This window comes from Conger conger, chromosome 4 (assembly GCF_963514075.1).
Source record: "Conger conger chromosome 4, fConCon1.1, whole genome shotgun sequence".
In the NCBI taxonomy this organism is placed as follows: domain Eukaryota; kingdom Metazoa; phylum Chordata; class Actinopteri; order Anguilliformes; family Congridae; genus Conger; species Conger conger.
In genome coordinates this window covers 64,371,726-64,395,808 of record NC_083763.1, presented here as the reverse complement: position 1 = coordinate 64,395,808, position 24,083 = coordinate 64,371,726, and the positions used below count along the sequence as shown (strand labels likewise).

Sequence of the window (24,083 nt, the reverse complement as noted above, 5' to 3'; positions counted from 1 at the left end):
CACCCTGAACCCCATCGTTCTGTGACGTACCAGCAACATCCTCCTCCGCCGCTTCGCTCTCTTCGTCTTCTACTTTCTCAAACGGGGTTATTACGTCATAGAGAAACGTGAGGAATCCGTAAAACCAATCGGAGCCTTCCTCAGCTAAAATATCAAGGACTTCCTCAAGGGAATCAGAGTTTTCATTACTGCCATCTTTGGTCAGGCCTACACAGACAAGAGAAAAATAAGGAAGGAGGGAGAGGGAGAGAAAGAGAAAGAAAGAGAGAGAGCAAGAGAAGAGGGTAGTAATGCAGGAAAGCAGGACGTTAAACGTTTGAAGCCAGGTAAGGTAAAAAGCAGCTTTCAGCAAATGACAGAGGTCAGACAATCGCTCTGCACCAACAGAGAGGCAGAATAAATAAGGTAGAGCGAAAGGAATGCCAGAACACAGGACAGGCCCTTCAGAGGCATGCAATAAGGAAGCAGCCAAGCTGCATGTATGTAACACAACCTGAGGCTATGCTATTGTCCTGGAATCCTGCCACTGCTGGCACAGGACAGACATGTCCACTCAGTCTATTCAACAGCCATAACGAGCAAGAGATTATCTCATCTTGTGATGATAAAGGGAGTGTACAGGATGTGTCAATAAACGTCTGGCTCATGAAGTCTTGTATACAATTTCATACTTGTGCTGAATATTAATTTGACTTGAACCAAGTCAGCTTTATTGTATGCAATAATGTTTACATGATAAAAGTTACTGTATTAATTTTTAAATAGGGGACAGTATAAATACATTCGCGCTACTTTATTTGAAACAAATTGCCTCGGCCTTCTCTGTACACATGCATATTCAATAAGCCAAAAATACCATTTTTAAGTTGGGGTCCTTTGTGATCAAAAGTAAACTGAAGTCAGTCATGCAATGACAAAATAAAAATGTTCTTTTCCAAACACAACACCAATCCGCATGCACACAAGCACTTAAATACACTTGCCTAGCAGAACTTTGGCATCCTCCACATCGAAGTCACCATCGCCATCAGCATCATAGGCTCCCAGTTTACCTGTAAAAGGACTGTCCGTTAGTGACGTAACCAAGCTACGGGCATCCCCTGCACGACGCCACAGTCGTAGGACAGCTTTGCTCGGCCTGTCTTGAGTTTGAGGCATTCCCCAGTCATTAAAATGGGACATCATCAATGGGCCACAAGGTTTTTGCAAGAGCACCATGCATGCGCCTAATATATATATAATCTCTACAAGCTGAATTCAGCACAGCACTTGAATGTTGGCTTCAAAATTCATCATGAAGAATAATCACCTTTCAGAACTACTGAGCACCACACTAAAGTGTTTTCAAGGTCTTTACCTGGTATTTTGAGACTTGCATTGAAGCAACTATAATCTGACCTTGTTCTTGGATCCGTCCCTGGTTATTAATAGTCTTGAAAAGCCCTAAAACTGTATAACTGCACATGCGTTTCATTAATCGGGTCTTTAGCGCAAAGCTCACCAAGACGTGTGTCCTCCATTGGAGAAAGTAAGATGAACGTGTACTTGAAAGAGTACACAGAGGATTTTCAAATAATTTTGTAAATGAGGCTGTATCCAAACTAACTTTCACATAAGCATATCTCCCATTCAAATGTTTTGCGCCTGTCCATCTGAGAATAAGGGAAACATCTAAAGCCGATGAATCATTAGTTTATCACGAGTTTATCACGCGTTAGTAGTGGATTATTAGCACGACGGCTAATGCGTTTGTTAGAAAAGCGCGTCGACTGAGCCCATACCTTGTAATACCTCTGAAATGTTATAACGGAACTCCTTTGCCCTGGCTGCATGCAAGATTAAGACAAGAGAATCAGTGGTGATTAAACAACAGAAGGGATCACGTGTATGAAGACATTATTCATGCAAATTAAAGGTCAATCTACAGTACATTAAGACTACTCAATCAAGATAATATTTTGCTGTGTTTTCCACATGCACAAGAGGTAATGAAGTGCCGAAAAATGGTGAAACCAACTGTGAGAAATGGATTTCAGTACAAAGTGTACACTTTCCATTGCCTTATTAGCCATTGTTTGGTTTCCACAATTAAATGAACTAGTGAAGTTCAACAGTGGCTCATATGAGATATTAGAAGGGATCTACAAAGAACTACATACACACACAAAGGATTTGAACCCGGTTCACTGTTTCTACATAGCTGGTAGCGAGCTGGTAGCATACATCGAAAAGACTTACCGAGCACATCATCATAGTCAACCAGGTCGAACCACACCACGGCCACAGAGGTCCAGACGCCCAGGAGGGCCAGGACCATGAACCAGGTGAAGAACGAGTGTCCTCCCTCTCCCTTCTTCCCATTCTTGCTCGCAGACTGCGGCTTTGAGTCTATAAAGACAGGAATATGGTGAGGGACAAAACACTAAAGGAGAAACAAAGCAATGCCTTTTTTCCCAGATAGAGGGGGTTTCACTTCAAGTTTTCACAGTTATGCAAGCCTTACATAAGCCATGGTGAGATTCAACACAGGGTTTTATCAATCGCACACAAAAGCAAGACTGAACAGCTGCATGAGTTTAGCTATTCTAGTCTACAGGGTTGTCTGAAATAGCTTTATGTACCTGAAAGCAAGATGTTTGCATTGTATATGCCTGCACTGTACATTAACATTTCAAATAAATGAATAAATTACTAATTAATTAGAAACAACGCGGGTAGAGACAGCCAGTGGGCTCACAATGGCTAGACTTGCCGTAACTACAAGCTGGCTTGCCTAACAGGTGGGGGAAAGGTCAAATACAAAGACAGAAATGTTGCTGACTGTCTACACATTTTCACAAAAGCAGTTACAGGTTAAATTATAAATAACACTGGGCTATGGGAGATTTTCCTTCTTGTGTTGCATTTGTCTGCTTGAGAAAACAAGGGTTAATGGAACAGGCCTTGGAAATCAACCACAAACATTAAATGATAAATATTTCATAGAAAAGTTCCTGTGCATTAACAGATTTATACGCACTAAATCCAAGCTAATAACCAATCTGTGGGGGGGAATGGAAATAAACCAAAGTATCATCTCACAAATTAAATCTATAGCATTGCTGGATAGATGGCCGAGCACACAATCTTCAATTTTTATTCGTACTTGACTTCAAAAACAGGAATCATCGATAAAGCAAACCACTGCATTTTGTGGAAGAAAAAGGCTACCTAAAACAAGAGTTTTTTATTTTATTTTTTTAAGTCTCTTAATCTACAAGGGCCACGAGGCGCAGGAGTTAGGTAACCTTCCAGATTTTTCTGGACTATGGTGAACAGAAGGGTTCCCTGCAGACTCTATTACAGTAATCACATTGCTAAAGCCATAGATGGAAGCAAACACGACACATTTCAAATAAGAAGTGCAGGGAAAGTCTGATGGGCCAAGCGATTATTGTACAACATCTACAATAAATTAGAGCACATTGGAAGAAAGGAGAGGTGCTTGTCCTTCCACTGCAAAAATGCTGTCCAACATTCATTCACATTCTGTTCACACATTCAGACGCACAAACACAGCACCTACTAATGTCCTAATGAAAACTAAAGTCTTAAAAATAGACTACATATGAAAAGCAGATTTAAACTGCAAAACTATAAATTCAACGGAACGCATTCAAATATTATATAAAAAGCACTACAGATTACATAACTGACTATTCAGTTCAAGCCATAAACATTCAAATCAACCCAAAAAAAAAAAGAAAAAAAAAAGTTAAGACTCCAAGTGAAGTTCAGACTCAACAAATGAAAGAACAAACGGTTCCACGGACAGGAAATAATCATTAAACCTGCCCTGTGACCTCCGAAACTTTCTCCAATCACCATTCTACTCTGCAAAAAGCACACATTGCCACATACTACACATTCAGGCAGATCTCCTGAGACATGATAAATCACTCCAAAGTACCAGGGAAAAAAAACAACTCCTGAGCAAGGACACCCTGGAAACAAAATTCTTTCCTTTGCACATTAACTTGGTTTCACAGTCCTACCCGACTCCTCAGCCATGTTGTTGGATTCTGTGCAAGGGTCTCCCATCCGTGCAGAGTCGGAAGGCCAGCGGAGAGACGGAAAGCACTAAATTTCCCCTGTTTCTGCCCCAAAAGCCTAGTGTGCAACAGCTGCCCTAGGTTCTTTCACAGCTAACTCAGCGAGAACTCGATACAGGACCTGCCCTGCTTACCCCCAGGAGTATTTTTAGAGCAGCCCACTAAACTGGCCAAACAAATTCAAGCACTCATATGGAAACACGCTTGCACTCCATGTCAGCCTGCAGTCCTCGTGCCTGATAGGACAGTGAGGCAGAAGCCCCGAGCACTACAGAAAAAGCCCAGCCTCCTTGGATCTCTCCACTGAGGGTAATAAGGAGAAGACGACAAAAGGCGTGTCGTTTACTCTGGAATTTTCAATGGCAGGTTTTTCCTTGCGTCGGAATGGACGTCCACTTCTCTTTAACGTTAACAGACGTGCCTAAAGTCTCAGATTACACTGCTGCTGTCACCAACATTACTCTGTCCGATTCCATACACGAATAGCTCTATATAGCTTAACTTGCCATCTAGGTATCGTATTCTCCATTGTACTCCGCAAATATGATGCAGTTTTAAATAACCACCCCACCATTCAGAGGATAAACATTTTGGCTGAGCTTCATATCGCCAAAATTGCCTTGTACATTTCCTATTTCTGTGAATAGGCACCTGGGCAAATGGGACTCTTCGAAAGGGCATCTTCTGGCTGTAGAGACTAAGCAGGGGCATCCATAAATATATCCCATACTGGCATAGCGCTCAGAACTTACTCAATAACAACCAACTAAAGAAGAACACAGTAGGAAATATAGACTTTCAGCTTTTCAGCCTCTGTCAGGGGCAATTCATCCATAATGGTCCATATAATAAACAGCATTCCGTAACCCCAGAATAGCAGCAGCAACAAACAAATAAACAAACCAACCTTTATAAACCACCAATGACATGTGTTTACATCGGCTTGGCTAACAGTATTATTTTGTGTTGCCCTGTGCCTTTTTGTTGGGGAAAAAACCCAGCGATTATTGATTTGCATGCCAAATTTCCTAGTACTGAAACAAAGCAAAGCAGTCTGATGAAGTAACACAACCATCTCTTCCTTATAGGCTTGTTTATTAATTCCTTTAGAGTACTGACAAAGACAGCAAGCTTTTCATCTTAAATCATTGAAACATAATAAGACAAACATCCATCAAACCGTCAAATGATATGGGAGAAGAGATAACCATCTGCGATCGAGGGATATGGTGTGAGACACCAGATCTGGCCATGCCATCTATTTCTGTGACCTAATGTTGAAGGTGACGTAAACTTCTCTAAGGAGGAACATGAACGCTTATAACTGACGGGCCCTGTACAACCCTCAGGGCAAGACAGCCCTTGCCCACAGTTCCTCTTGGCTTCCAAAAGGGAGGATTTCAAAAGGGAGGCTTAAGATCGTGTCTTTCTGAAGTACGTTTACACCCCCCAACAATATGTAGGCCGAGAAATCTGGAGATTTTTGCAAACATCTGGTGGAGACCAACCGATTTTCATTGACCCTCATCAAAACTGGCTCATTAAAACTGAATGGTGACAGTGATTTCAAACAAGATTCAATGAAACACACAGAATCTGTTAAGTGATCAATTCTTTATTTAAGATGACACCAGCAATATCCTGGAACTTACAACGGTGGTTCATAGACATCAGACATGCAACTCTCTACAGCAATGCTAATGCTAACACATTCCAATTTTGGACAAACTCGAAAAGCCAAATTGGACTTCCTGCGTTAGGCCTTGACATTGGTAAGAGCCACAGGACCTTCAAGGATTCAAAACAGCAGTGTCATCAGCATCAAAGTTGCACATAACCTAGAATTTTGATAAAGCTTATCATTTAAATGTTGTAGCATGTGCCTGCAAGATGGCTAAAGATTAAGTCAAGAACACTTTCATCTGTATTTCACCTACAGGCTGAGACTGAGTAAAGATTATCATAGAAATAACCATTAAAAAAAGGATTCAACCAACAGCATAACTACAAACAAGACGGTAAAAGCCAGGTTACACGAACTAACACAGCAATTGCGACTGAACCAAAAACCACATAGTAAGACTGCGTAGTAAGAACATTTTAGTGTACTGAAATATCATAATCAACTAGGAAGTAACCTAAACCTATCCTCAAATCAGTTAATCACAAGAGACTTACAATGAGATCAGTAATGAGTTTGAAAAATATTTAGTGATGCATTATGATATCATGATGTGTAGAGTATAGCTATGCATCAAAATAGCATTTTGTGAGTTAATGGCTTGATGAAATTAAACCAGCATTGCAAAAAGCTGCATGCACCTCAGGTATGTCACAAAAACCTCACTGCTGCAAAAGGAGAAATGCTCCATTTACAGTAAGCAAAATGTCAACACGCCAGATCAGTGCAACAAAACAACCACATCCTCAAGCTGACCCTCTCCATGAGAAACAGGGCCTCCATACCCTCTCTCTGAGAAGCCCCAAACTGAAACACGTGTAGGTCCAGCTCAATTACAAACAGCCTCCAAACCCTTGCTGCAGGGCAAGGATGATGACCCTAGTGCATGCAACATGCACACTCATTTCTTAAACCGAGATGAAGGAAAACCACAACTCAACATTCACACACAAGTGTTTCAGTCCCATACCAGCTGTGGTCTTCAGCCAGTGAGAGGATGAGTGCTGAAAAGAACAATTTACATTTGAAAATACAACTTGAGAGAGAGAAAAAAATGAAAAAGACAAAATGAGAGAGAGAGAGAGAGAGAGAGAGAGAGAGAGAGAGAGAGAGAGAGAGAGAGAGAGAGAGAGAGAGAGAGAGAGAGAGATTCTAGATAGAGGCTATAGAGGCTATCAAGCAGCAACAGAGCAGCTTTAAAAGCTTAGCTCAGAATGGCCTCTTAACTGTACCACTGAACAATGAACATAAGAGAAGTTGGGCATAAATATTTATGTCACATTATCTATTGTGAAAATCTGGACAGAATATTCTGAAATATAACAACACAGTTGTAACATAGATGTAAGAGACAAGATCTTAAGTAGCAGTCCATTCCTTTAGCCCAAAACAATAGAAAACTTGTAGGACATTAGCAGTCAACATTTTATTTTCATAAAATTTCATTCATGTCTTCAATTTCAAACATTACCACATAACAAAAATAGACAGACAAACAAGCAAACAAATAAATCAACTTTCCAATCTCATTTCATGGTAAACATGGCCCGTACTTTTTGGATATCTTCTATGAATCTCACTTCAAGGAAAACATTTTCTTGATTACAAGGCAATGTCACGCTTATAAAAAATCATCTTAAAAAAACAAACTGATCTCATCATTTTGTAGGCATGTAGATACATTGGCAAACGACTACAAAGGCCACGTGTAACCCCTCCCACATTTTCAGTTTTTTTGACACGTGAGCACTTAGAAAATAGACCGTACGTACAGCAGAGTTGTCTATCTGAATCTTTAACATTGGATGTAACGATCTTGGAAACGGCCCATTAGAAAAGCCAAACAAACTTAAAAACAAAACAAACACAAAAAAACATAATATTCCGCGAGATCAGTAGCTTAAGCCACGAATCCCTGCAGTGATATGGGCTATAGACTCGGCTGTGCAAAACCGCCCAGTGATCATCAATCCATGGCGTATCTTAGTTTCAGTAAAATATGAAATTTCGCTTCTCCTTCGGATCTTTTCTGAATTCACTAGAAATTGGATTAATTAGTTAATTTGGATCGAGACGAAACCCATTAAAGTCGCGGTGTAGCCTAAACATAAAATGTTGAACTGCTCTACTCAAAGTTGAACGCTGCCACTGATGAGCCGTGGTGACAACATTTTAGTTCCACACGCGTCATTTTTAAAGGTATGTAACAAATTGTTTTGCTAGCCAGCGACATAGTACTGCCATCAGAATCGATAGTCTGTCTCGTTTGCAGTACTGGTCGTTCCAAAATGTTCTCTTCTATTTGATGCGTGCTTTGACGTGTAAATGGTTTGCAAGAATTACTCGTATAAGACTTGCAGGCCGATTAACTTTCATAGGGTAGGCCTGTACTGTTATCAAAGGTTGGATGCCTCATAATAGTAGACTGTTAACGGTAGCTAGCCACCTACCTTTTTTCCCACTTCCTTTAGCGGTCTTCTTCTGAGCCATTGCCGTTAAAATTACGTGCGATCAGTTAATAGGTTGAATGTAATTATTCGATATAGTCCTTTGAATCTAGCACTAAAGGATCCAAGAGAAATCAAATCCCAGTACCCTCATAAACCAAAACCCATAGCAACCCGTTGACTTTTGAGTGATTTTGAATTCCTCCAGTCCAAAATTTAGGCAGACTATCTAGGCGGAGAAAAGGGACGTTTAATCCAATCGTCATCTAGAGGTGGTTGCCTTATTCAATCGTGTGGATACCCGCAAGTTAGTACCGCCTTCAATCAAATTTTTGCCAGCACTGGAACGTGGCAAAATGGAAGATATCTTTCATCGCGAGAACTCAGCGGTTGACTGTCGCCTTATATTTAATTGCGAATATAAAATGGTTACGTAAGCATTACGTTAGCACAACGATTGAGTCTCATTCTTTGTTGTCGAGGCTATTTCTGATCGATAAAATCCACATTTTGACGCCCTCTAAAAAACAAAACTACACTGCGCAGCACAGAAACACTTAAGCTAAAACTATTCATGCATGTGCTACTGTACAATATAGCTAAAAAATGCGACGTGCACACTTTCATTCAAATAAGCCCAAATAAGCGCACGCCTAGTCTATAGCAGATATCGACAGAGCTGTATTTGATTTGTTTACCAGTGTTTATTATTGATATACAGTCTGAACCGTATTACGTGTTATTTAGGCTATACATTTTCAATCGTCTAGCCTATTAATGAAAATTATGCATTTTTGTCTGAAATGGTTGTTTTAGGCTACATTGATTCAATCATTTTCATTAGGTTATTATAACATACATAGGCTACATTGTATAAGCGTCGTGGCGCCACGTCTGCTCTGCAATTTAATAACCTCGTACAAGTAGGTCAGAGACAGTGAGATCTTCTTCAGTTAAATATTTTATTTCTGATCTTTGAAATTTTATTTCTGAAGCCCCCATCCCTATAAATCAACGCCAGAGAAAGCTGATGATGCTTCATTACTTGAGTTATCCTGGTGTGTAAATAATTAATGATCAGTTTCTATAAATCAATGTGTTAGTTTGAGAAGTATATGCAAATAGTTACACAAATGTGCATAGCACAGTGTGCTGTTCACTCTGTCACTGTTCACGACTGAATAATCCAGAGAAGACCACAGAATAAATTACCCTAAATAGTGTTTTCTATAAAAAAGTGTTTTCTATTTTGCAAGGATCTCACACTATAGGCTTGGATGGATAGATGAGAAATTAACCAAGTAGCTAGAGTAAGGCGTTTTTATCATTGCTGCCATTAAGACAGTGAAAGTTGACCACTCTGAATAGCTACTGTATAATTAAGTAACAGTAGTGTAATGTATTCAGCTAATAACCTAGTAAAAATGCACATTAATATAAAAACTTAATGAAATGACTTGAAATGAAAGATTACACCAAAGAACAAATTAATGGGTTAACAAGAATATTTGATTATAAAGGCAGAGCCTTTGGCAGACAATCTAAAGGAACATTGTTTTAGACAGATTTGAATATCCGAGTATCAGCGATGAGGTGATGAGTCTCCCCTCCCCTTGGTACAAGGCTCCTCAATGATAATCACATCTCACATCCCAGCAGAGGTTGTTGCCATGTTACATCAAGTCAGGTGCCTTTTTAGACCAGTCAATTGGAGGACAGGGAATTGACGTGTCCTGTTCATGGCTGATCTCCTTTCCCCCTTAAACTAGCACTTGTTTTCTTACTCAGGGAGGATGATCAAAGTTATCATCAGAGCCAATCAACTATTCTATCCATAGGAATATAACCATATTATATCATGCATCAAAGATTCTATTAAACCTGCATTTTTAAAGGAAAATATATATTATCTTTGCATTTGAAAAATTCATTATACTGTAATTACTGTATTATATTGGAATTTTGTTTCATCTGATGTAAAATTCACATAATCTATTTGGTGCAATGCTCCTGTCATCAAGAGAGCAATGTTCCAGGAACTAGGAGCATCTATACATTTTTGTGGGACTGAATCAATTAATTGATAAATCTCATTTCTAAAATTTATTTGAATGAATAAATTGGCAGAATCAGCAGTCTTCTGTTAAATTCCAATCATTTGAATTGGGTCATTTAAATGTTGTCGGTTTCACCAGCAGGGGGCAATCAATGCAAGAAAAAAATAAGTATTTATTCATTTATTTAGGCTTACCTATCCTCTGAAGTGATATTGATCTGCAAAGGAACCACAAGGATGAGGTCAAAGGGTCACCGACGAGCAAGGCAGACTTTCATTAGGGCTCATGAGTATATGTAAGCAGTATCTGGTTCAAACCGACTAATTTTAACTTCTTCTTTTTTTCTGTAATTGTTCAAGTTTATGCTTCTCTACAGCAGATAAAATTCAATATATAATGGCTGAATTTTCATACGAAGCATTGGATACAATCTAGTTTACAATGGGCACTGACAAATTCGCACATTTCATAAATGCAAGGAAAATGTTTAATCTGGCCCTCTGTGTAATCTTTTGTTAAAATAAAATTTGACTGGTTTCCATTTCACTTACCAGGGAGCGATATATAATGTAATTAAGGCTGGCCCTTTGAGAAGAAGAAGAAAAATAATACATGTATTATTAATTACTGTGTTCTTATAAGACACGTTTCCTTTTTGTAGGATGTACATGCTTCACATCAAACTGTACATGGTCACCATAACCACAAGGGGGCGACTTCTGAATTATATAAAAATGGAACAAAAAGGACAACTAGCCTTGAACGTAATTCACAATTACACTCTTGGTGTCACATCCTGACTGTTTACATAGTTTCAGCAGGAGCAAAACAATTGAGCAGAAATACAAAGCGCGGCATGTACTTTATGCTACCCTACTTTTTCTCCAAGATATGCATAATGCATGAGAGTTCCACTATGCACGTTAACACAAAAATAAATTCACGTCAGTGCTATACAATATGCTGTATTGTTCAGTCATATAACTATTATAAATCGTATTTGCATAACTGTAAAATGACTATTATATGCGACTAATCATAAAAAAACTGATGAAACAGATTAAAAACCTACAAAAGTATTGTGCTTATATAATAGCACAATAAATGAATACATTTAATATAAATCTGGATGTAAGCCTTGGCAAAGCATTGGAAGTAGGAGGTTAGGCCTACAGTATATTGCCTTTACAGTAGGGCTACGACTGTGGTTCCACTATTGAGAGCTTCGGTTGGCTGTGAAATTTTAATTATTAATGGTAAATAACAATCTAAATAACAAATAAAACTTTTTTAAAAAGCTTAGAAAACCCACACGTACCGCATATCACATGCTACCATAAAATTAAACAGAACTTTAGGTCAACCAGCAGTTACAGTACATGGTACCAAAGGACCCTGCCCACATTTTCGTCGATTATGCGCTTGTGGTTAAGGGTTAAAATAGTCACTCCCAACAAGCGTCAGGCGCGCTCCTCCGAATATCAAGGCCATTCAAGTTTCACTGCGGAGGCAAGCTACACATTAACCTAAAAAGCACAACTGAGCCTGAATCAGGGGACAACTCGGGTTACACGTTCAGTTCAGCAAGAATTTAAGTGGTCTCTTTATCCTCTTAAGAGACATGTACGCTGGGAGACGAATGGTTCGGATTTGTGTTCTTTAGGTTTATCAGATTCAACTTTGAGTATTTCGTGCGCCACTGTATGCATGGGGTACCAAGAGCATTTGTATTTTTGAGTCCTGTTTTCTTTACGCTCGGAAATCGGACCACTCCAGCTGCCCTTATCTGCCGGCTGTGGACTATTCTGTCTTTGAAAGCTTGCGTTTTTTCAGTTTCAAAGGGAAAATGGGTTGTTGCACAGGTCGATGCACGCTGATCTTTCTATGCACTTTACAGTTGGTGAGTACATTGCTTATATTATTGGTCGTTGTCTTCTCTGAAGGGAAATGACTAACGCAAATAGCCTACAGCGATTCTTATTGTCTTCTGAACGGTGCTGGTGCCGTTATATTGCACATTGGCGGTAATTATCTGGTAAGAATAGTCAGGTACATCATTGTCTTGCAGCAGTACTGCCACTGTTCGTCTGCTAGAAGTATTGGTAATCTGGACCAGTGAGAAAATACTGTATTTAGTGTTGAAGAAGAGCGTTATTTGTGACAAAGATAAAAGGCAGGTTAACTTTGACCATGTAATAAATTATTTGCCATGAACATTTATTTATAGGCACTAGGAGACTTACCCTTTTAGCGCTTCAGTTTGCTAAACCAATTAAATGTTAGTAAATGATAGATATTACATTATTCAATTATTTTACATTGCTTTCTGTTTAAGAGCATGCAGCAGTGAAACAACACCTCAGTTTTCGGAATTCGATTTATATGTGGTATTTAGATTGTTTAGCTATAGGCAAACCATTCAAAGTAGTGAAATACTGCCTATATTAACATTGCTGGCTTTCCTGGTGTTGTCAGTTGTGAAACCATCGAAATTGTTATTAGCCTATTCTGTTGATCCAGTGTTAAGCATGAACCGTTATTTGTGCTGCTCTTTTATTTTTCGTATAGTTTGTCAAGATTTTGACTCCGCTAGTGTGATCATTTTCACACTGCCCACGTTAGCGTAGTGTATAAGTCTCTGTTTGGCAATTGGTCAATTGTTATTCATAGTAGCTAATGTTTCACGCATACGGTATTTTTCATAATTTTCATAACAGAAAGCCTACATCTTTCAGCGTACAAAAATGTCCACTGAACAATTAATTTCGTTTTTAAGGCACTGGAAATTAACCCCTTAATACCAACTTGTTGGCCACTGCACTATCGTTAAGTTTAACACTATTATTTTTCTTTCTTGTGTAATATTATTGTCTTCTTTGGGTTTGCAAATAAGATATTGGCCTATTATAAGTTTCCTCCAAAAGACAATAGTACACAGAGAGACCGTGCTGATGTGAATGAACTAAATCCAAGTATCTTTAGTTAATCTTCTTAAGTATTTATGAGTTCTTTGTTTGAAGCACTATATCTATGAAATATATATCCTAGTATTGCTTACAATTATTATTTCTTTAAAAGCGTTATTGCGATCAATAGACATCAGGCTCAAAGGCAATGGAAGGCAGCCTTGACTGTCTACATGCGAACCGCTTTCATTGTATTCAGCCTGCGGCATTTCATGAATCCATTTTCAAGCAGAGCAGTAGGAAATATCAGTTAAACTCATTTAACCGTTTATCATGTTGGCGTGAGGTCCATTGGAAGCTATTCAATGAATCGTTCTGGATGCTAACAAAGCTCTGAGCTCTGTTGGAAACAAAAACGAATAAATAGTCACGACTGTTTAAGGTTAAGCCACAAGATGTAAGCAAACCTTTATTTTTTACTTGCCCGAATTATCCACACCTGCGTGACTAGTTGTGTGCGACACACACACAGACACACACACACACACACCACCGCCAACAATAACAACAACAACAACAACAAATAAACTTAATTTCCATTCTATCATTCTAGGAGAAGCTGCTTGCAGCATCTATTTGGTCTGCTACTCGTCATGCTCCATATAAATACAGAAATCATATTATGTCACAAAGTGTAAGAAATGGAAAATATAGCCGTGGAGTGTTAACAAGTTCTATCTATGGAATGGAATGAATACCCATTGGTGTGAGATTGAGAAATTATGGGTCAGGCAAAGAGGATTTCAGATTTTACAGGCATTTCGGATCCTGCTGAGTAGTTTATCTAAGACTGCAGCTTTTTCTGTAATGTTCATGCATTTTCTGCATGATTGCATTTCAGTACAGATACTGTTGGAACAGTAATGTTTTCCAGATGTAACCTAAACCTGTAGAGTTAAATGCTTTCAACTGCATTGCAATCTGTTCTTCTGGAAGCAGTCTTTCATGGCACTGTATACGTAATGTTTTTTCTTCTGCTTAATGCTCCTCATGGAAAAGACCACCAAATGTAGCTGCTACCTTGTTTTGGCATTTTGTATATATTTAGAAGGTGTTGCCCCCAATCATTAATTGGATTTGTATACTATTAGGTATTGATTTTTTCAATATATGTTGACATGCTGTGCATAGTACTGAATTCACAATATAATGTGCTTGCTGGTATCTGATTTCCATTTTACTACAGCCGAGATGTTCAGTTACAATACAGTTGGAGACTGCAGAGAGCATATCAGACTGTCCCGAGGTAGCTACTCCTCAGCTGTGAGGATAGCGTCTGGGAGTGCCTTTTTTCTCTGCACACCATGGCCTGATGCCAGTGCCATCTGTTTTGAGCCCCCATGCAACACACTTCCTCGTAGAACCACACCTCGTTGAATCAGTTGTCTGTCTCCTATATTTGGCCTGTAGCTGTGAGTAAATGAAGCTGAGTCTGGGGTTTGTCTAATTTGAGTTGGCATGGTGGAGTTGGGTTTTCAGCATCATTGTCAGGAGAATGGTCTTGAGCCAGAGCAGGGGGTTGAAGTGATCAAAGATCTTTGCTATAATCCGCCCTCCTCCAGTAGGGTCGAATTGAATATAGAGTACAGTCTTGATGACAGTAGCTCAAGGAATATACTATAGTAGGACTAGTATGTGACTGCTCATCGATTGAACATTTCTGATGAAGAAACATCATGTCATTTTCATCATGTGAGTTTGCTTAAAAACAGAAACAAAAGGGCTCTAGAAACTATTTCATATGACATGACTAAGGACCTTGAACTACTACAGAAAACACATGTATAGACTCCCACATCAGTTCCCAGAAACTAAGAAAGGGAGTCCAGCATTACATAATTAAGTTAACCACAAATAATGAAAACAAGACATTATCTTCAACTGTAAAATTAAGTTGTGCTGGCCTTACTTTGCATATGCATTAAAGACACATAGAAGAGGGGCATTATTTGCGCTTCTGTTGAGATACACTGATCATAGTACCCTTAATAAATATTTTGAAAGCAACTCCAAACTAATGATATTAGATTGAGGTACTAATCTGTGGCAAGTAAGTTGTAGTATCAAGTAAGACTTTTTTTTCCAAAAAAGGAACAGTGCATTTCTAAAGGAATTGAAATGTGGTAATGGTTCACTTGTACAGACAGTTGTCATGTGACCACATATTCTACTCGCATGAGACCTTCTGCCAAAACATTCATTCCATTTCTTGTGACTCCTGTTTTTCTGCTGTGAAACAACATATTTAATTTCTCCACAGTAGGAAAAGGAAGATTAAACGTCAAGTATATCCAAAGTAAAAATAAGAGCACATATTTTTATGGATATAATTAGTTGCTTAACATAAATGTACTAACTGTTTTGACTGTTTTCACAGTTTTTCTCATTTCATGCTAAATTAAAACTGTACAGTGCACTTGGTGTCCTAAAAGTTGCTAGTCATGAAAAATGTGTATAATAAACGCTTTGTTCTTTTTGCAAGACCAGTGACCTTCCTGTTGTACCTAACAGTCATTAATATGGCAGGGGCTAGCACCACACTGTTGTGGTACAAGTAAAAAATGACTTGTCATGACTAAAAAGCATTTAGCTCAGCCAGCTTTCTTTGTCAATTCATTGAATGCCCATTATCTAGTGGCCAAATTGTGGAACTATGATAATTAAGCCACTATGGACACAGCCTGCAAACTAAATGCCCATCTGACCTTTAGGTGACCTTCACTCTGGGCTTGTATAAATGTGCTTTACTTACCATAATCAAATGACAAGATGTCTTTTACCAATTGAATGATTGGCATCTTCTGTTCTGTTTCTGCAATGTGCTGCAGGTTAGAAATTCAATGATACGTAGGCCATCTTGCCCCATCTGTTGGTGTCTTGTGGCTAAATTGTTGGATCATGCCAAGCTTATAACCTAGGAGTCTTGAAACTGGGGGCAGAAATTGAGAAAGCTGATAATTTCAGATAAAAAATGTACCTGCAGCAAAAGTGTGTGAGGACTGGGAAATATATGTATTCATCTGAATTTGCCTTGGGAATGTTTTCTGAAGTCGATTTTGTTTCATGGATTGGAGTGGATTCAATTTAGGTGCCTGGCCAGCCTTATTCTGTTTGGTAGAAGGTTTACACCACTGTTGGAATTAGAGGTGCAACAATACTATTTTTTCAGAACCGATCTGACTACCAAGTAAGTGGATCGGCCGATACGGAGTACCGATCCGAGTAGGCTACTTATTATGTTAGTAGTCATTCATGCTGATGTTCAGAAGCCACTCTTGCCTGGGATTGGTGTAGCCTTCGCAGCTTTGCCTGGCTAGCACTCAATAGTTGCTTGTAGTGAACTCATCATGCTCATTTGGTGACAAACTGTCAGATGTTTTAATTAGGTTTGACTTTCTTAAATTGAGCCTCAAACCTACCCAATCTAAAAAGAATGCATACGTGTTGGCGTCGTTGTCGCATTAGTTAGTTTCTCCTTCTGAAACATGTTTGTGCTAACTACATGCGATTGGGGACTGCAAGCACTCGCCCGCACAAACAGTAACTTTAGTGCCGTTGAAATACTGGCAGCTCATTTCTCACCAATTACAACATTCTCAAACTTTGTAGCCTAAACCAAAGACATGGCAATCGACACAACACGGCAGTCTATATCATAGTAAAGTTTAGAGATAACCAACCATGTCACATTGGCTTTGTCAATCGTAAACACAACAGAAAAGGAACGTTTTCATAAACGTTAGGGACTGTATCGGCATTGATGCCGATGCTTCAGATAGTATCAGCGCGCCTCTAGCTGATATAGCAGGTGGTGAGTGAACTGAGTAATTCCTTGCCTTACCACACTGGAAGGGCAGGATTGGCACTGAGGCAAAGCAACGGTAGTTTGATCTTCTCACGGCCGGACGTTCTGAAGCAGCAGGGGTGACACTTCATTTCATGCACAGTTTGAATGCAGATATTACCAGCCCCCCCAATGGGCGTCCATTACATTTGGCTGTGAGGGAACTTGTATGTGTAGTCTCAGATGTGTTCCATGAATTAGGTTTCCAATGGACTAGCAAGTGCAGTCAGACTCTCCCTGCTTAATCGAAGCAGTGGATAACTGTGGAAGGGAATACGCCTCATTATTGTGTGACCAACCTTAAGTCCAAGAAAGTGCTGTGATCTCCTGTATGCCACTGTGAAATTTGGTGAATTTGAAACGGTCTGGAACAGAACAGTATCTGAATGGCACATTGCAGGTTTCCAGGTGGCCGACAGGACTACGTAAAGGCCTTCAGACAGGACCGTCTGGATGCCGAGTTAAGGCTGGAGCTCATTACTGCTTTGGGAGCTCTGGATTTCTGGGTCTGAAGTGACACTGAAGAGTCACTCATGACTCTGACTGATAATGATAGTGTATGGTGGGTTGTGAGCACTTCTTCAGGATGTGCATGACAATGACTGACTTCTGCTGAATTCTGTACCCAGGAGCCCCCTTCAATTAGAGCAGCCACGAGGGCAGTATTGTGTTCTGATTGGCAGTGGTGGAAATTGTTTAAAAATTGCTTCTGGCTGATTTTCCGATGGGTGCAATCAACAGAGCAGCATTTGAACTGAAATGTAGATGGAATCTAAACACAACAATTCTGGATACAGCAGAAAGATTAAAGAAAGATGATTTGGTTTTACTAAGGGATTTTATTTTCATGCACAAATGAGAATAATCATTTATTGGTAATCCTCAGCAACAGAATGTGTAGAGAAACACTTTGTGTTGCTGTAACACCTAATGCAAAATATAACATTTCTATATCCAGATGTTAAAGAATCTGGTCTCTCAGATCTGTACTGTCTGCAATGCATATGCAACATTTAAGACTTGATTTTGAAAGGGAGACAACCTAGCAAGTGTAATGCTCTCTTATGTTTATGGTCTGTCATTTGGCAGCTCTGTGACCTTCTCACAACTTCTTCCTCACTGAAGGACATGAGCCACACACTTGAAAATGGGACACTTTATCAGATTACATTTTCTTATTAGAGGATCACAGTTACCATGACTTCAGTGCAGGGACCTCATCGAGTCAATCATTCAAATCAGCTGCAGAAGGCACATTTTCTTTGTCTAAAAATAACTTTTTGCTCCACACACACAGAGATTGATGGGGTAGTCCAACACTGGCACTTAGCAAGACAGATGAAAGAGTGAAAAAATGGGCTAATAAATCTAACAGTATGAGTGGCAAATGCTGCATGGGGGGGTTTGGTGTAAATGAGTTGAAGTCCAAGGCGACTCTATCATGCTTGTACACCAGCAGAGAAGTTATTGATCGGAGAACCTCTTCGGATAAGCCCTTCAGAGCTCCAGTGCAGGGGATTCTATTAACGTTCAGGACAGAACAGGAACATGCTAATAAGCTAATACATAAATAAATCACCAATAATATTACTTTGCATGAATAAAGCGCCCTTCGTCACAACACCTCCATTATGTATGCCAGTCATATTTGGTGTCACTGCACATCATTTGTTTGAGAGAGGCAAGCACTGTGATTAGCCGGTGGACTGGGGGATAATTAGAAGTTCAGGTTTCTATAGCACTGTAGGGAATTTGCTTCCCTTTTGCTCTAGCATAAGTGCTCTAGCATTGTATGCTGACCACATTGTGACCAGACGTTTTATCATCCCTTACAGCATAGTGTCCCCACCACTGCATCAGGGCATTGATTTATATCTCAGGGAAAATGTCCCCGCGCTGCTCCACTAACATGAATTAGCTTGTGTTGGTATGGTGACATTGAAACCCAACACAAAGTGATGTGGAGACACTGGCCATGAGCAACACAGATACAGTATTGTATTTCTTAAACGTTTTCCCACACATATTTCAGTTGATGTTCAGTTTTGAAAGATATGTGTATGAATACTAGGTACATGAAGACGTGAAAGGATCTGTTTTCTAAAAAGATTTTGATTAATCTGAAAATTAGTATTCAGTAAGTTTCCTTGATTAGCACATCATTGTACCAAGTAAAGCCTGAAACATTTTTTTCCGCAGTGTTGTAAAGAGGTTGCTTGTGTGAATATGAATTGTTTAGCTATGGATTTGAGTAGTGCTTGAGTGCTTTAAGCAATTGTTTCTCCTGCACCTGAACTTTGTCGTTCTCCTGCTGCACAGTTTCATGGTTTTTGTGGGGAACTGAAAAGAAAGAGGAAAGAATGCTTTGAAATGTCATTGCTGCTGAATTTTCCACGGCTTTTTCATAAGCTGTGAAGAAGTGGAAAGTTGAGCCAGAAAACTTGCTTAAAAAACACAAGACCACAGAATAGTCACAGGCCCTCAACAGGAAACATTCCCGGTTCATTCAGGATGACACAACACCACAGAACAGTGACAGTCGCTTAACTGGAAACACGTTCAAACCGGTTCGCTCGGGATGCTGATGAATGCCGGGCGCTGTGCGGCTGCATACGGTCATTCAGGGCAGCTTGCCAAAGCCTCCTCCTGGAGTTCTGCCTTGATTGGTGATGCCACTCGATTGGTTCAACGCTCCTGCCAATTTCCATTTCAGCGCTGAAGGACGGCGTAATGGGCTGGCTGTCCCTCATGTAAAGCAGTGCTGATTGATGGGTTCATTGCTGGAGCTGCCCTGGGACTCACTGAGTGAAGCCCGGAGCCCTGCGGCCAGTCTGCATGATGCAGGTCACCCCAGTGGTCCGCAGGGATCCGGGGTGCCCGTGCACGGTGTACCGCAGGCTGGGGCAGACACAAAGGGGCAGAGCGAATGGCTGTTTCTCCTCCCTATGAGCAAACAGGGCGGTTCCAGTCTGAATCGCGCACTTAGACAACCCCACAGACCTCAGCGGGGGGCCATCTAAAACTGCTGCTAGCGCCACGGAAGTAATGAAATTTCGTTTCATTTTGCGGCACGAAGCGGGAAGTTTCCTCGGGGCCGGGATACATCGTCATGCTACAGAAACACAGAGCATTAAATTACAGGATGAAAGAGCCCCTGTGCTACATATTCATCTGAAATGCAGCATTTGCACTGACTTCATGGCTGATGTTGTTACACACATGCCTCACAGGGGATACCACTTTCACTCTGTATGTTAACCACATACTATATATCAAATTAAGGTGCATATACTGTATTACATATATTACATATCCCAATTCAGTCCAATGTTATAAATTGGATGCTCTTATGTTGTCCTGGTTTATTTTATATAGGAGCAGGCTACCTCTGTACTGTACTCTGCTGTACTCTGCTGCTAATCGTGAGTGTTGAGCAATCCCTGTTGTGATTGGCATTAATTAAGGATCTAATCAGCCTACTGTGGTGTTCAGCCATAGCTCAGCTCGCACAAAAACACGCTGACATTCTAAGACTTCCTGTTAGAGATACTGGTCGCAAGTGCAGTGGGATAAAAACAAAAATTATGTTGTGGTGGATGGGCATACTTCCTGCTGCAAAATCCAGCTATGACAGCTTGACCAGCTTTCAAGCTGGGTACGAGCTGGTGAATCAACATGGTCAAACTGGTCATGAAGCTGGTCTAGCTGGTTATGAGCTGGTTAACCAACTAGTGCTGGTAGCTTGTCTTCAAAACATAGACATTGAGCTGGTCGAACCATGTCATGCTGGGAGCCAGTCCAAACTGGTAACCACCTAAACCATGTCAAGCTGGGAGCTGGTCTGAACTGGTCAATCAGCTAACAGCTGTTTCAAAATCTATCTAGAGCTGTTTTTGTTTTTTGAGGGCTATATCAATAGAAGTAACCAATGAAAATGACTTGCATTCGGCAGAGTGTAGTGGCACAGATTGCTGTTTTATTCATTTGTTGTGTAATAATAATTCCTATGCCTCCCATCATCTTGGACTCAGGAAGTCAGATGAGCCCCCCCCCCCCGCACCGCTGGCTTCTTCATTTGGATGTGTCAGAGGTGCGGTGGACTTGTGCCTGCTAATTAAGGCTGCACATATGGCTGCCATTTTTTTCCATTGACAAAGCATACAAGGGCCTCCCAAGTCCTTTGTTTTGCGAGATGTCTTGTGAAGCCCCCCGGAAGTGCACTAGAGAGACTTCCCCTCTCGCTTTCTCTTCATCATGAATATCTTTGAGGTTCAATCCTTTGAACAAGACCTCAAATGATTAACATTTAAATTAGGCGATTGATCAACCTCATATGCAGCAAGTGAATAAGATCTTTTCAGAGGATAAAAAGGCCTTTCTTCACGGGAAGCCAAACTGTGTATGTACTCCACATATCCCCTCTGTTTCAAGGCTTGCTAGTTGTATTTTATCTAGACTGAAAATAAAAGAAAGTATAAGAAAGGTGTAAGTTGGTCAGCAGAACATAGGTGCAGTAAAACCCGAGTGGATCTAAAAAAAAAAAGAGAGGTTTAATGTATCTATTCCATACCTCAATTTCTCAACATAAATTTGTAACTCAGGCCCAACCCTCTCGAGAGGCGCATGATTAATGACCAGTATGATCATGGCGGAAGTGCAGATAATTGGGAGAGCGACTGTGGCGGGCTCCTCTCTGAGAACGGTAGCATGGATCACAGGGGGCCCCAGCCTCCAGACCCTGGGTAAATCTGTCATTGTGAAAGGGCTGCCTGGGGAGGGACCAGGCCCTGCTCGTGCTGCAGGGCAACAGGGAGGCAGAGGGAGGCCCTGCGCTAGCCGCTAGCCCGACTTGGTGAAGTGTACCAGCGTAATGACTACCGCTCCGGCATGAACTCTGGAGGCCAGGGTCTGGTGTCCCCTGGCTTTATTTGAGGCTGTGAGGAATGGAAAATGAGCGATGTGAATCTTATTATTCACCGTGGAACAAACAAGCAAACTGCCAAAGCCCACCTTAATGTCATAAGGCAGAACTGGAAGCCCGACTTTCTCTTGTTTTTCCTCACATGCATGTTGTTGGATTTTGTCTTGCTGGGTCTGTGTTAGTGAGGTTTTCTGCTGCGGCAGTCTGACCCGGGATAGTTCTGTTTCGCGTTTCCATTGATTTAGTGCTGCCACAGCCTTGCTGCCTGGCATCACATCGAATGCTGCCTTCTGCCCAGATCGAGACAGCTGCCTGGGCTTTGCCGGAGGCCCAAGGCTTAAGTGTCCCCATCAAGAAACAAACAAACAAACAAAGGCAGACTCCATATTGCTTCTGTCTACCTCTGGCTGTTTGCTGTTATCTGCCTTGGTGGTGTGCTATCCCTGTCTTCTCTGTTTATCTCTTCAGTTTATTCTGCCACTAACATGGATGGAAGCAGTGTTGTTATGCTGCCTTCTGTCTGTGTGCAGCTCTTTTTTAAATAGGCCAACAGCAGTGAGGCTATAACAGGCTGGCCTGACGCTGGTCAGAGTGACCAAAAAATCATGGAAACATATCTGGAATCTAATGAAGAGAACCAGCCTAGCCCCAGTTCTGAAGTAGAAAAGGACCCTAATGGTAAGGAAGGGGGAACTGCAATTTGTTATGGTTTGTTGCTCATGACATCTTACTTCTGGTTTATAAACAGTATTTGCAGCGAAACCCATTCCCTCTTCTAGTTCATTGAGCCTGTTGGTTTTTGGCACTATATCTCCATACTGTTTTAATCACTGGTAGTTGTTAATGCATAGCAAGGTAGCTAAGCATCTGGGGCTCTCAGTTCTCTATTTATGTTAATATAGTTAGAGACCGACAGTATAAAGCAAACTACCTCTCAGCCTCTGCAGTCAGCTGGGAGCAGGCATTCAGTTTAAACCAATTAATCTGGGGTTTGGAGAATAATTCCATGCTAAAGTGCTTTTTTTTTCTTGATGCCATTTGGAGAAGGTGTTTTAAAACTCTGATCCTGGTTGTTTAGATGTAAATGAATGAAACACTTACAAATGGAGTGGGGCTGGAAAGTGCTTCAGCTCTGTGACTAGGGGAGCACGTTTATGTGGAGAGCAATTCAGTGAAGTGCCACGCCTGCAGTGAAACACTGTTCCCTTTTTTTGTCCGCAAAGTGAATTTTGCGCAGGGGATATAGGCGCTATGCAGATAATAAAAGGCGAGTCGTGTTTCAGTCGCGTTCGCCTGAACTGGCGGATTACGTCTTGCTTGCATCTCCCCGCGTCTCGTTTGCCCTGCGACGGCGTGAACAGCAGCCTCTCTCTGGCACAGCTGTCCGTACTCCAGAGAGCCCTCGTCCTCACAGGGTGTAACAGTGGAGAGGGTGCCGCGCTGTCTGCCAGTGAAGGTTGGCTCTCATATTGTTTACAGAGCAGCAGTACTGCTTGATCCCAAAGCGGCCTTATCTCGTGTTTACCCCCGAAGCTGACCGCGTTGAGATGAATTTGGTCGCCAGAGATTCGCTCTCTGCCATTCCTCTGCAGCCCGCTGTCGGTGACGCAACTGGAGTGAAATCTCAACTGAGAGCACATCTGCCAGCTGGCATGGTAGCTCAAGGTGACGCTGAATTGAAATTAAAATGAGGAAATTAAGGTTAAATTGTTAATGGTACTGAACTCTGCTGTAGGACATGATGTAGGAGACTGCTATGTTGCTATAATATGAGGAAACATGGCAGCGATAGGAGAATAATGCTTATTGAGCTCAATAAAGGCTGCAGGTACTATCTTCCGGTTCATATCCACATTTGCATATGAACCGATGAACATTGATGTCTATTGCAAAAAATTATGCTAAAACCGGTGAATCAGTGGGAACTCACTGTAGTGCCACATATTTTGTTGTTCATGAAGCTACACCCTCTTATCAGTAGAACATGGGGAAATATGTCAGAATTTATTTGGTTTTTCCCAAAAATTCCTAGCAGGCTATGGCAAATTAGGTTGGTATTTTGCCGTAGTGTAAGAA

The 24,083-nt window shown here is 40.8% G+C and overlaps 2 protein-coding genes across 22 annotated transcripts in view; one reads left to right on the top strand and one right to left on the bottom strand.

Annotated features, from left to right (window-relative positions):
* Positions 1 to 8,533, bottom strand: part of unm_hu7910 (un-named hu7910) — a 53,277-nt gene extending 44,744 nt beyond the window's left edge. For 7 of the 15 annotated variants that reach the window (XM_061238040.1, XM_061238042.1, XM_061238044.1 and 4 more), the window contains exons 1-4: positions 4,035 to 4,321; positions 2,239 to 2,388; positions 1,782 to 1,826; positions 984 to 1,052 (exon numbers count right to left, since the gene is read on the bottom strand). In XM_061238040.1, the coding sequence (XP_061094024.1) occupies positions 984 to 1,052; positions 1,782 to 1,826; positions 2,239 to 2,388; positions 4,035 to 4,080 (310 nt within the window). In that variant the 5' untranslated portion in view covers positions 4,081 to 4,321. Of the gene's footprint in view, positions 1 to 30; positions 208 to 983; positions 1,053 to 1,781; positions 1,827 to 2,238; positions 2,389 to 4,034; positions 4,322 to 8,222 lie in introns of those variants that run through there. The other 8 variants (XM_061238037.1, XM_061238038.1, XM_061238036.1 and 5 more) reach the window with 8 other exon arrangements.
* LOC133126158 (sodium/potassium-transporting ATPase subunit beta-1-interacting protein 3) overlaps positions 7,774 to 24,083 on the top strand; it is a 92,284-nt gene continuing 75,974 nt past the window's right edge. For 6 of the 7 annotated variants that reach the window (XR_009708506.1, XR_009708507.1, XR_009708508.1 and 3 more), the window contains exon 1: positions 11,798 to 12,176. Coding sequence is in view for 4 of the 7 variants with exons in the window: in XM_061238056.1 (XP_061094040.1) it covers positions 12,123 to 12,176 (54 nt within the window). In the remaining 3 variants the exon portion in view is untranslated. Of the gene's footprint in view, positions 7,972 to 11,797; positions 12,177 to 24,083 lie in introns of those variants that run through there. The other variant, XM_061238054.1, reaches the window with a different exon arrangement.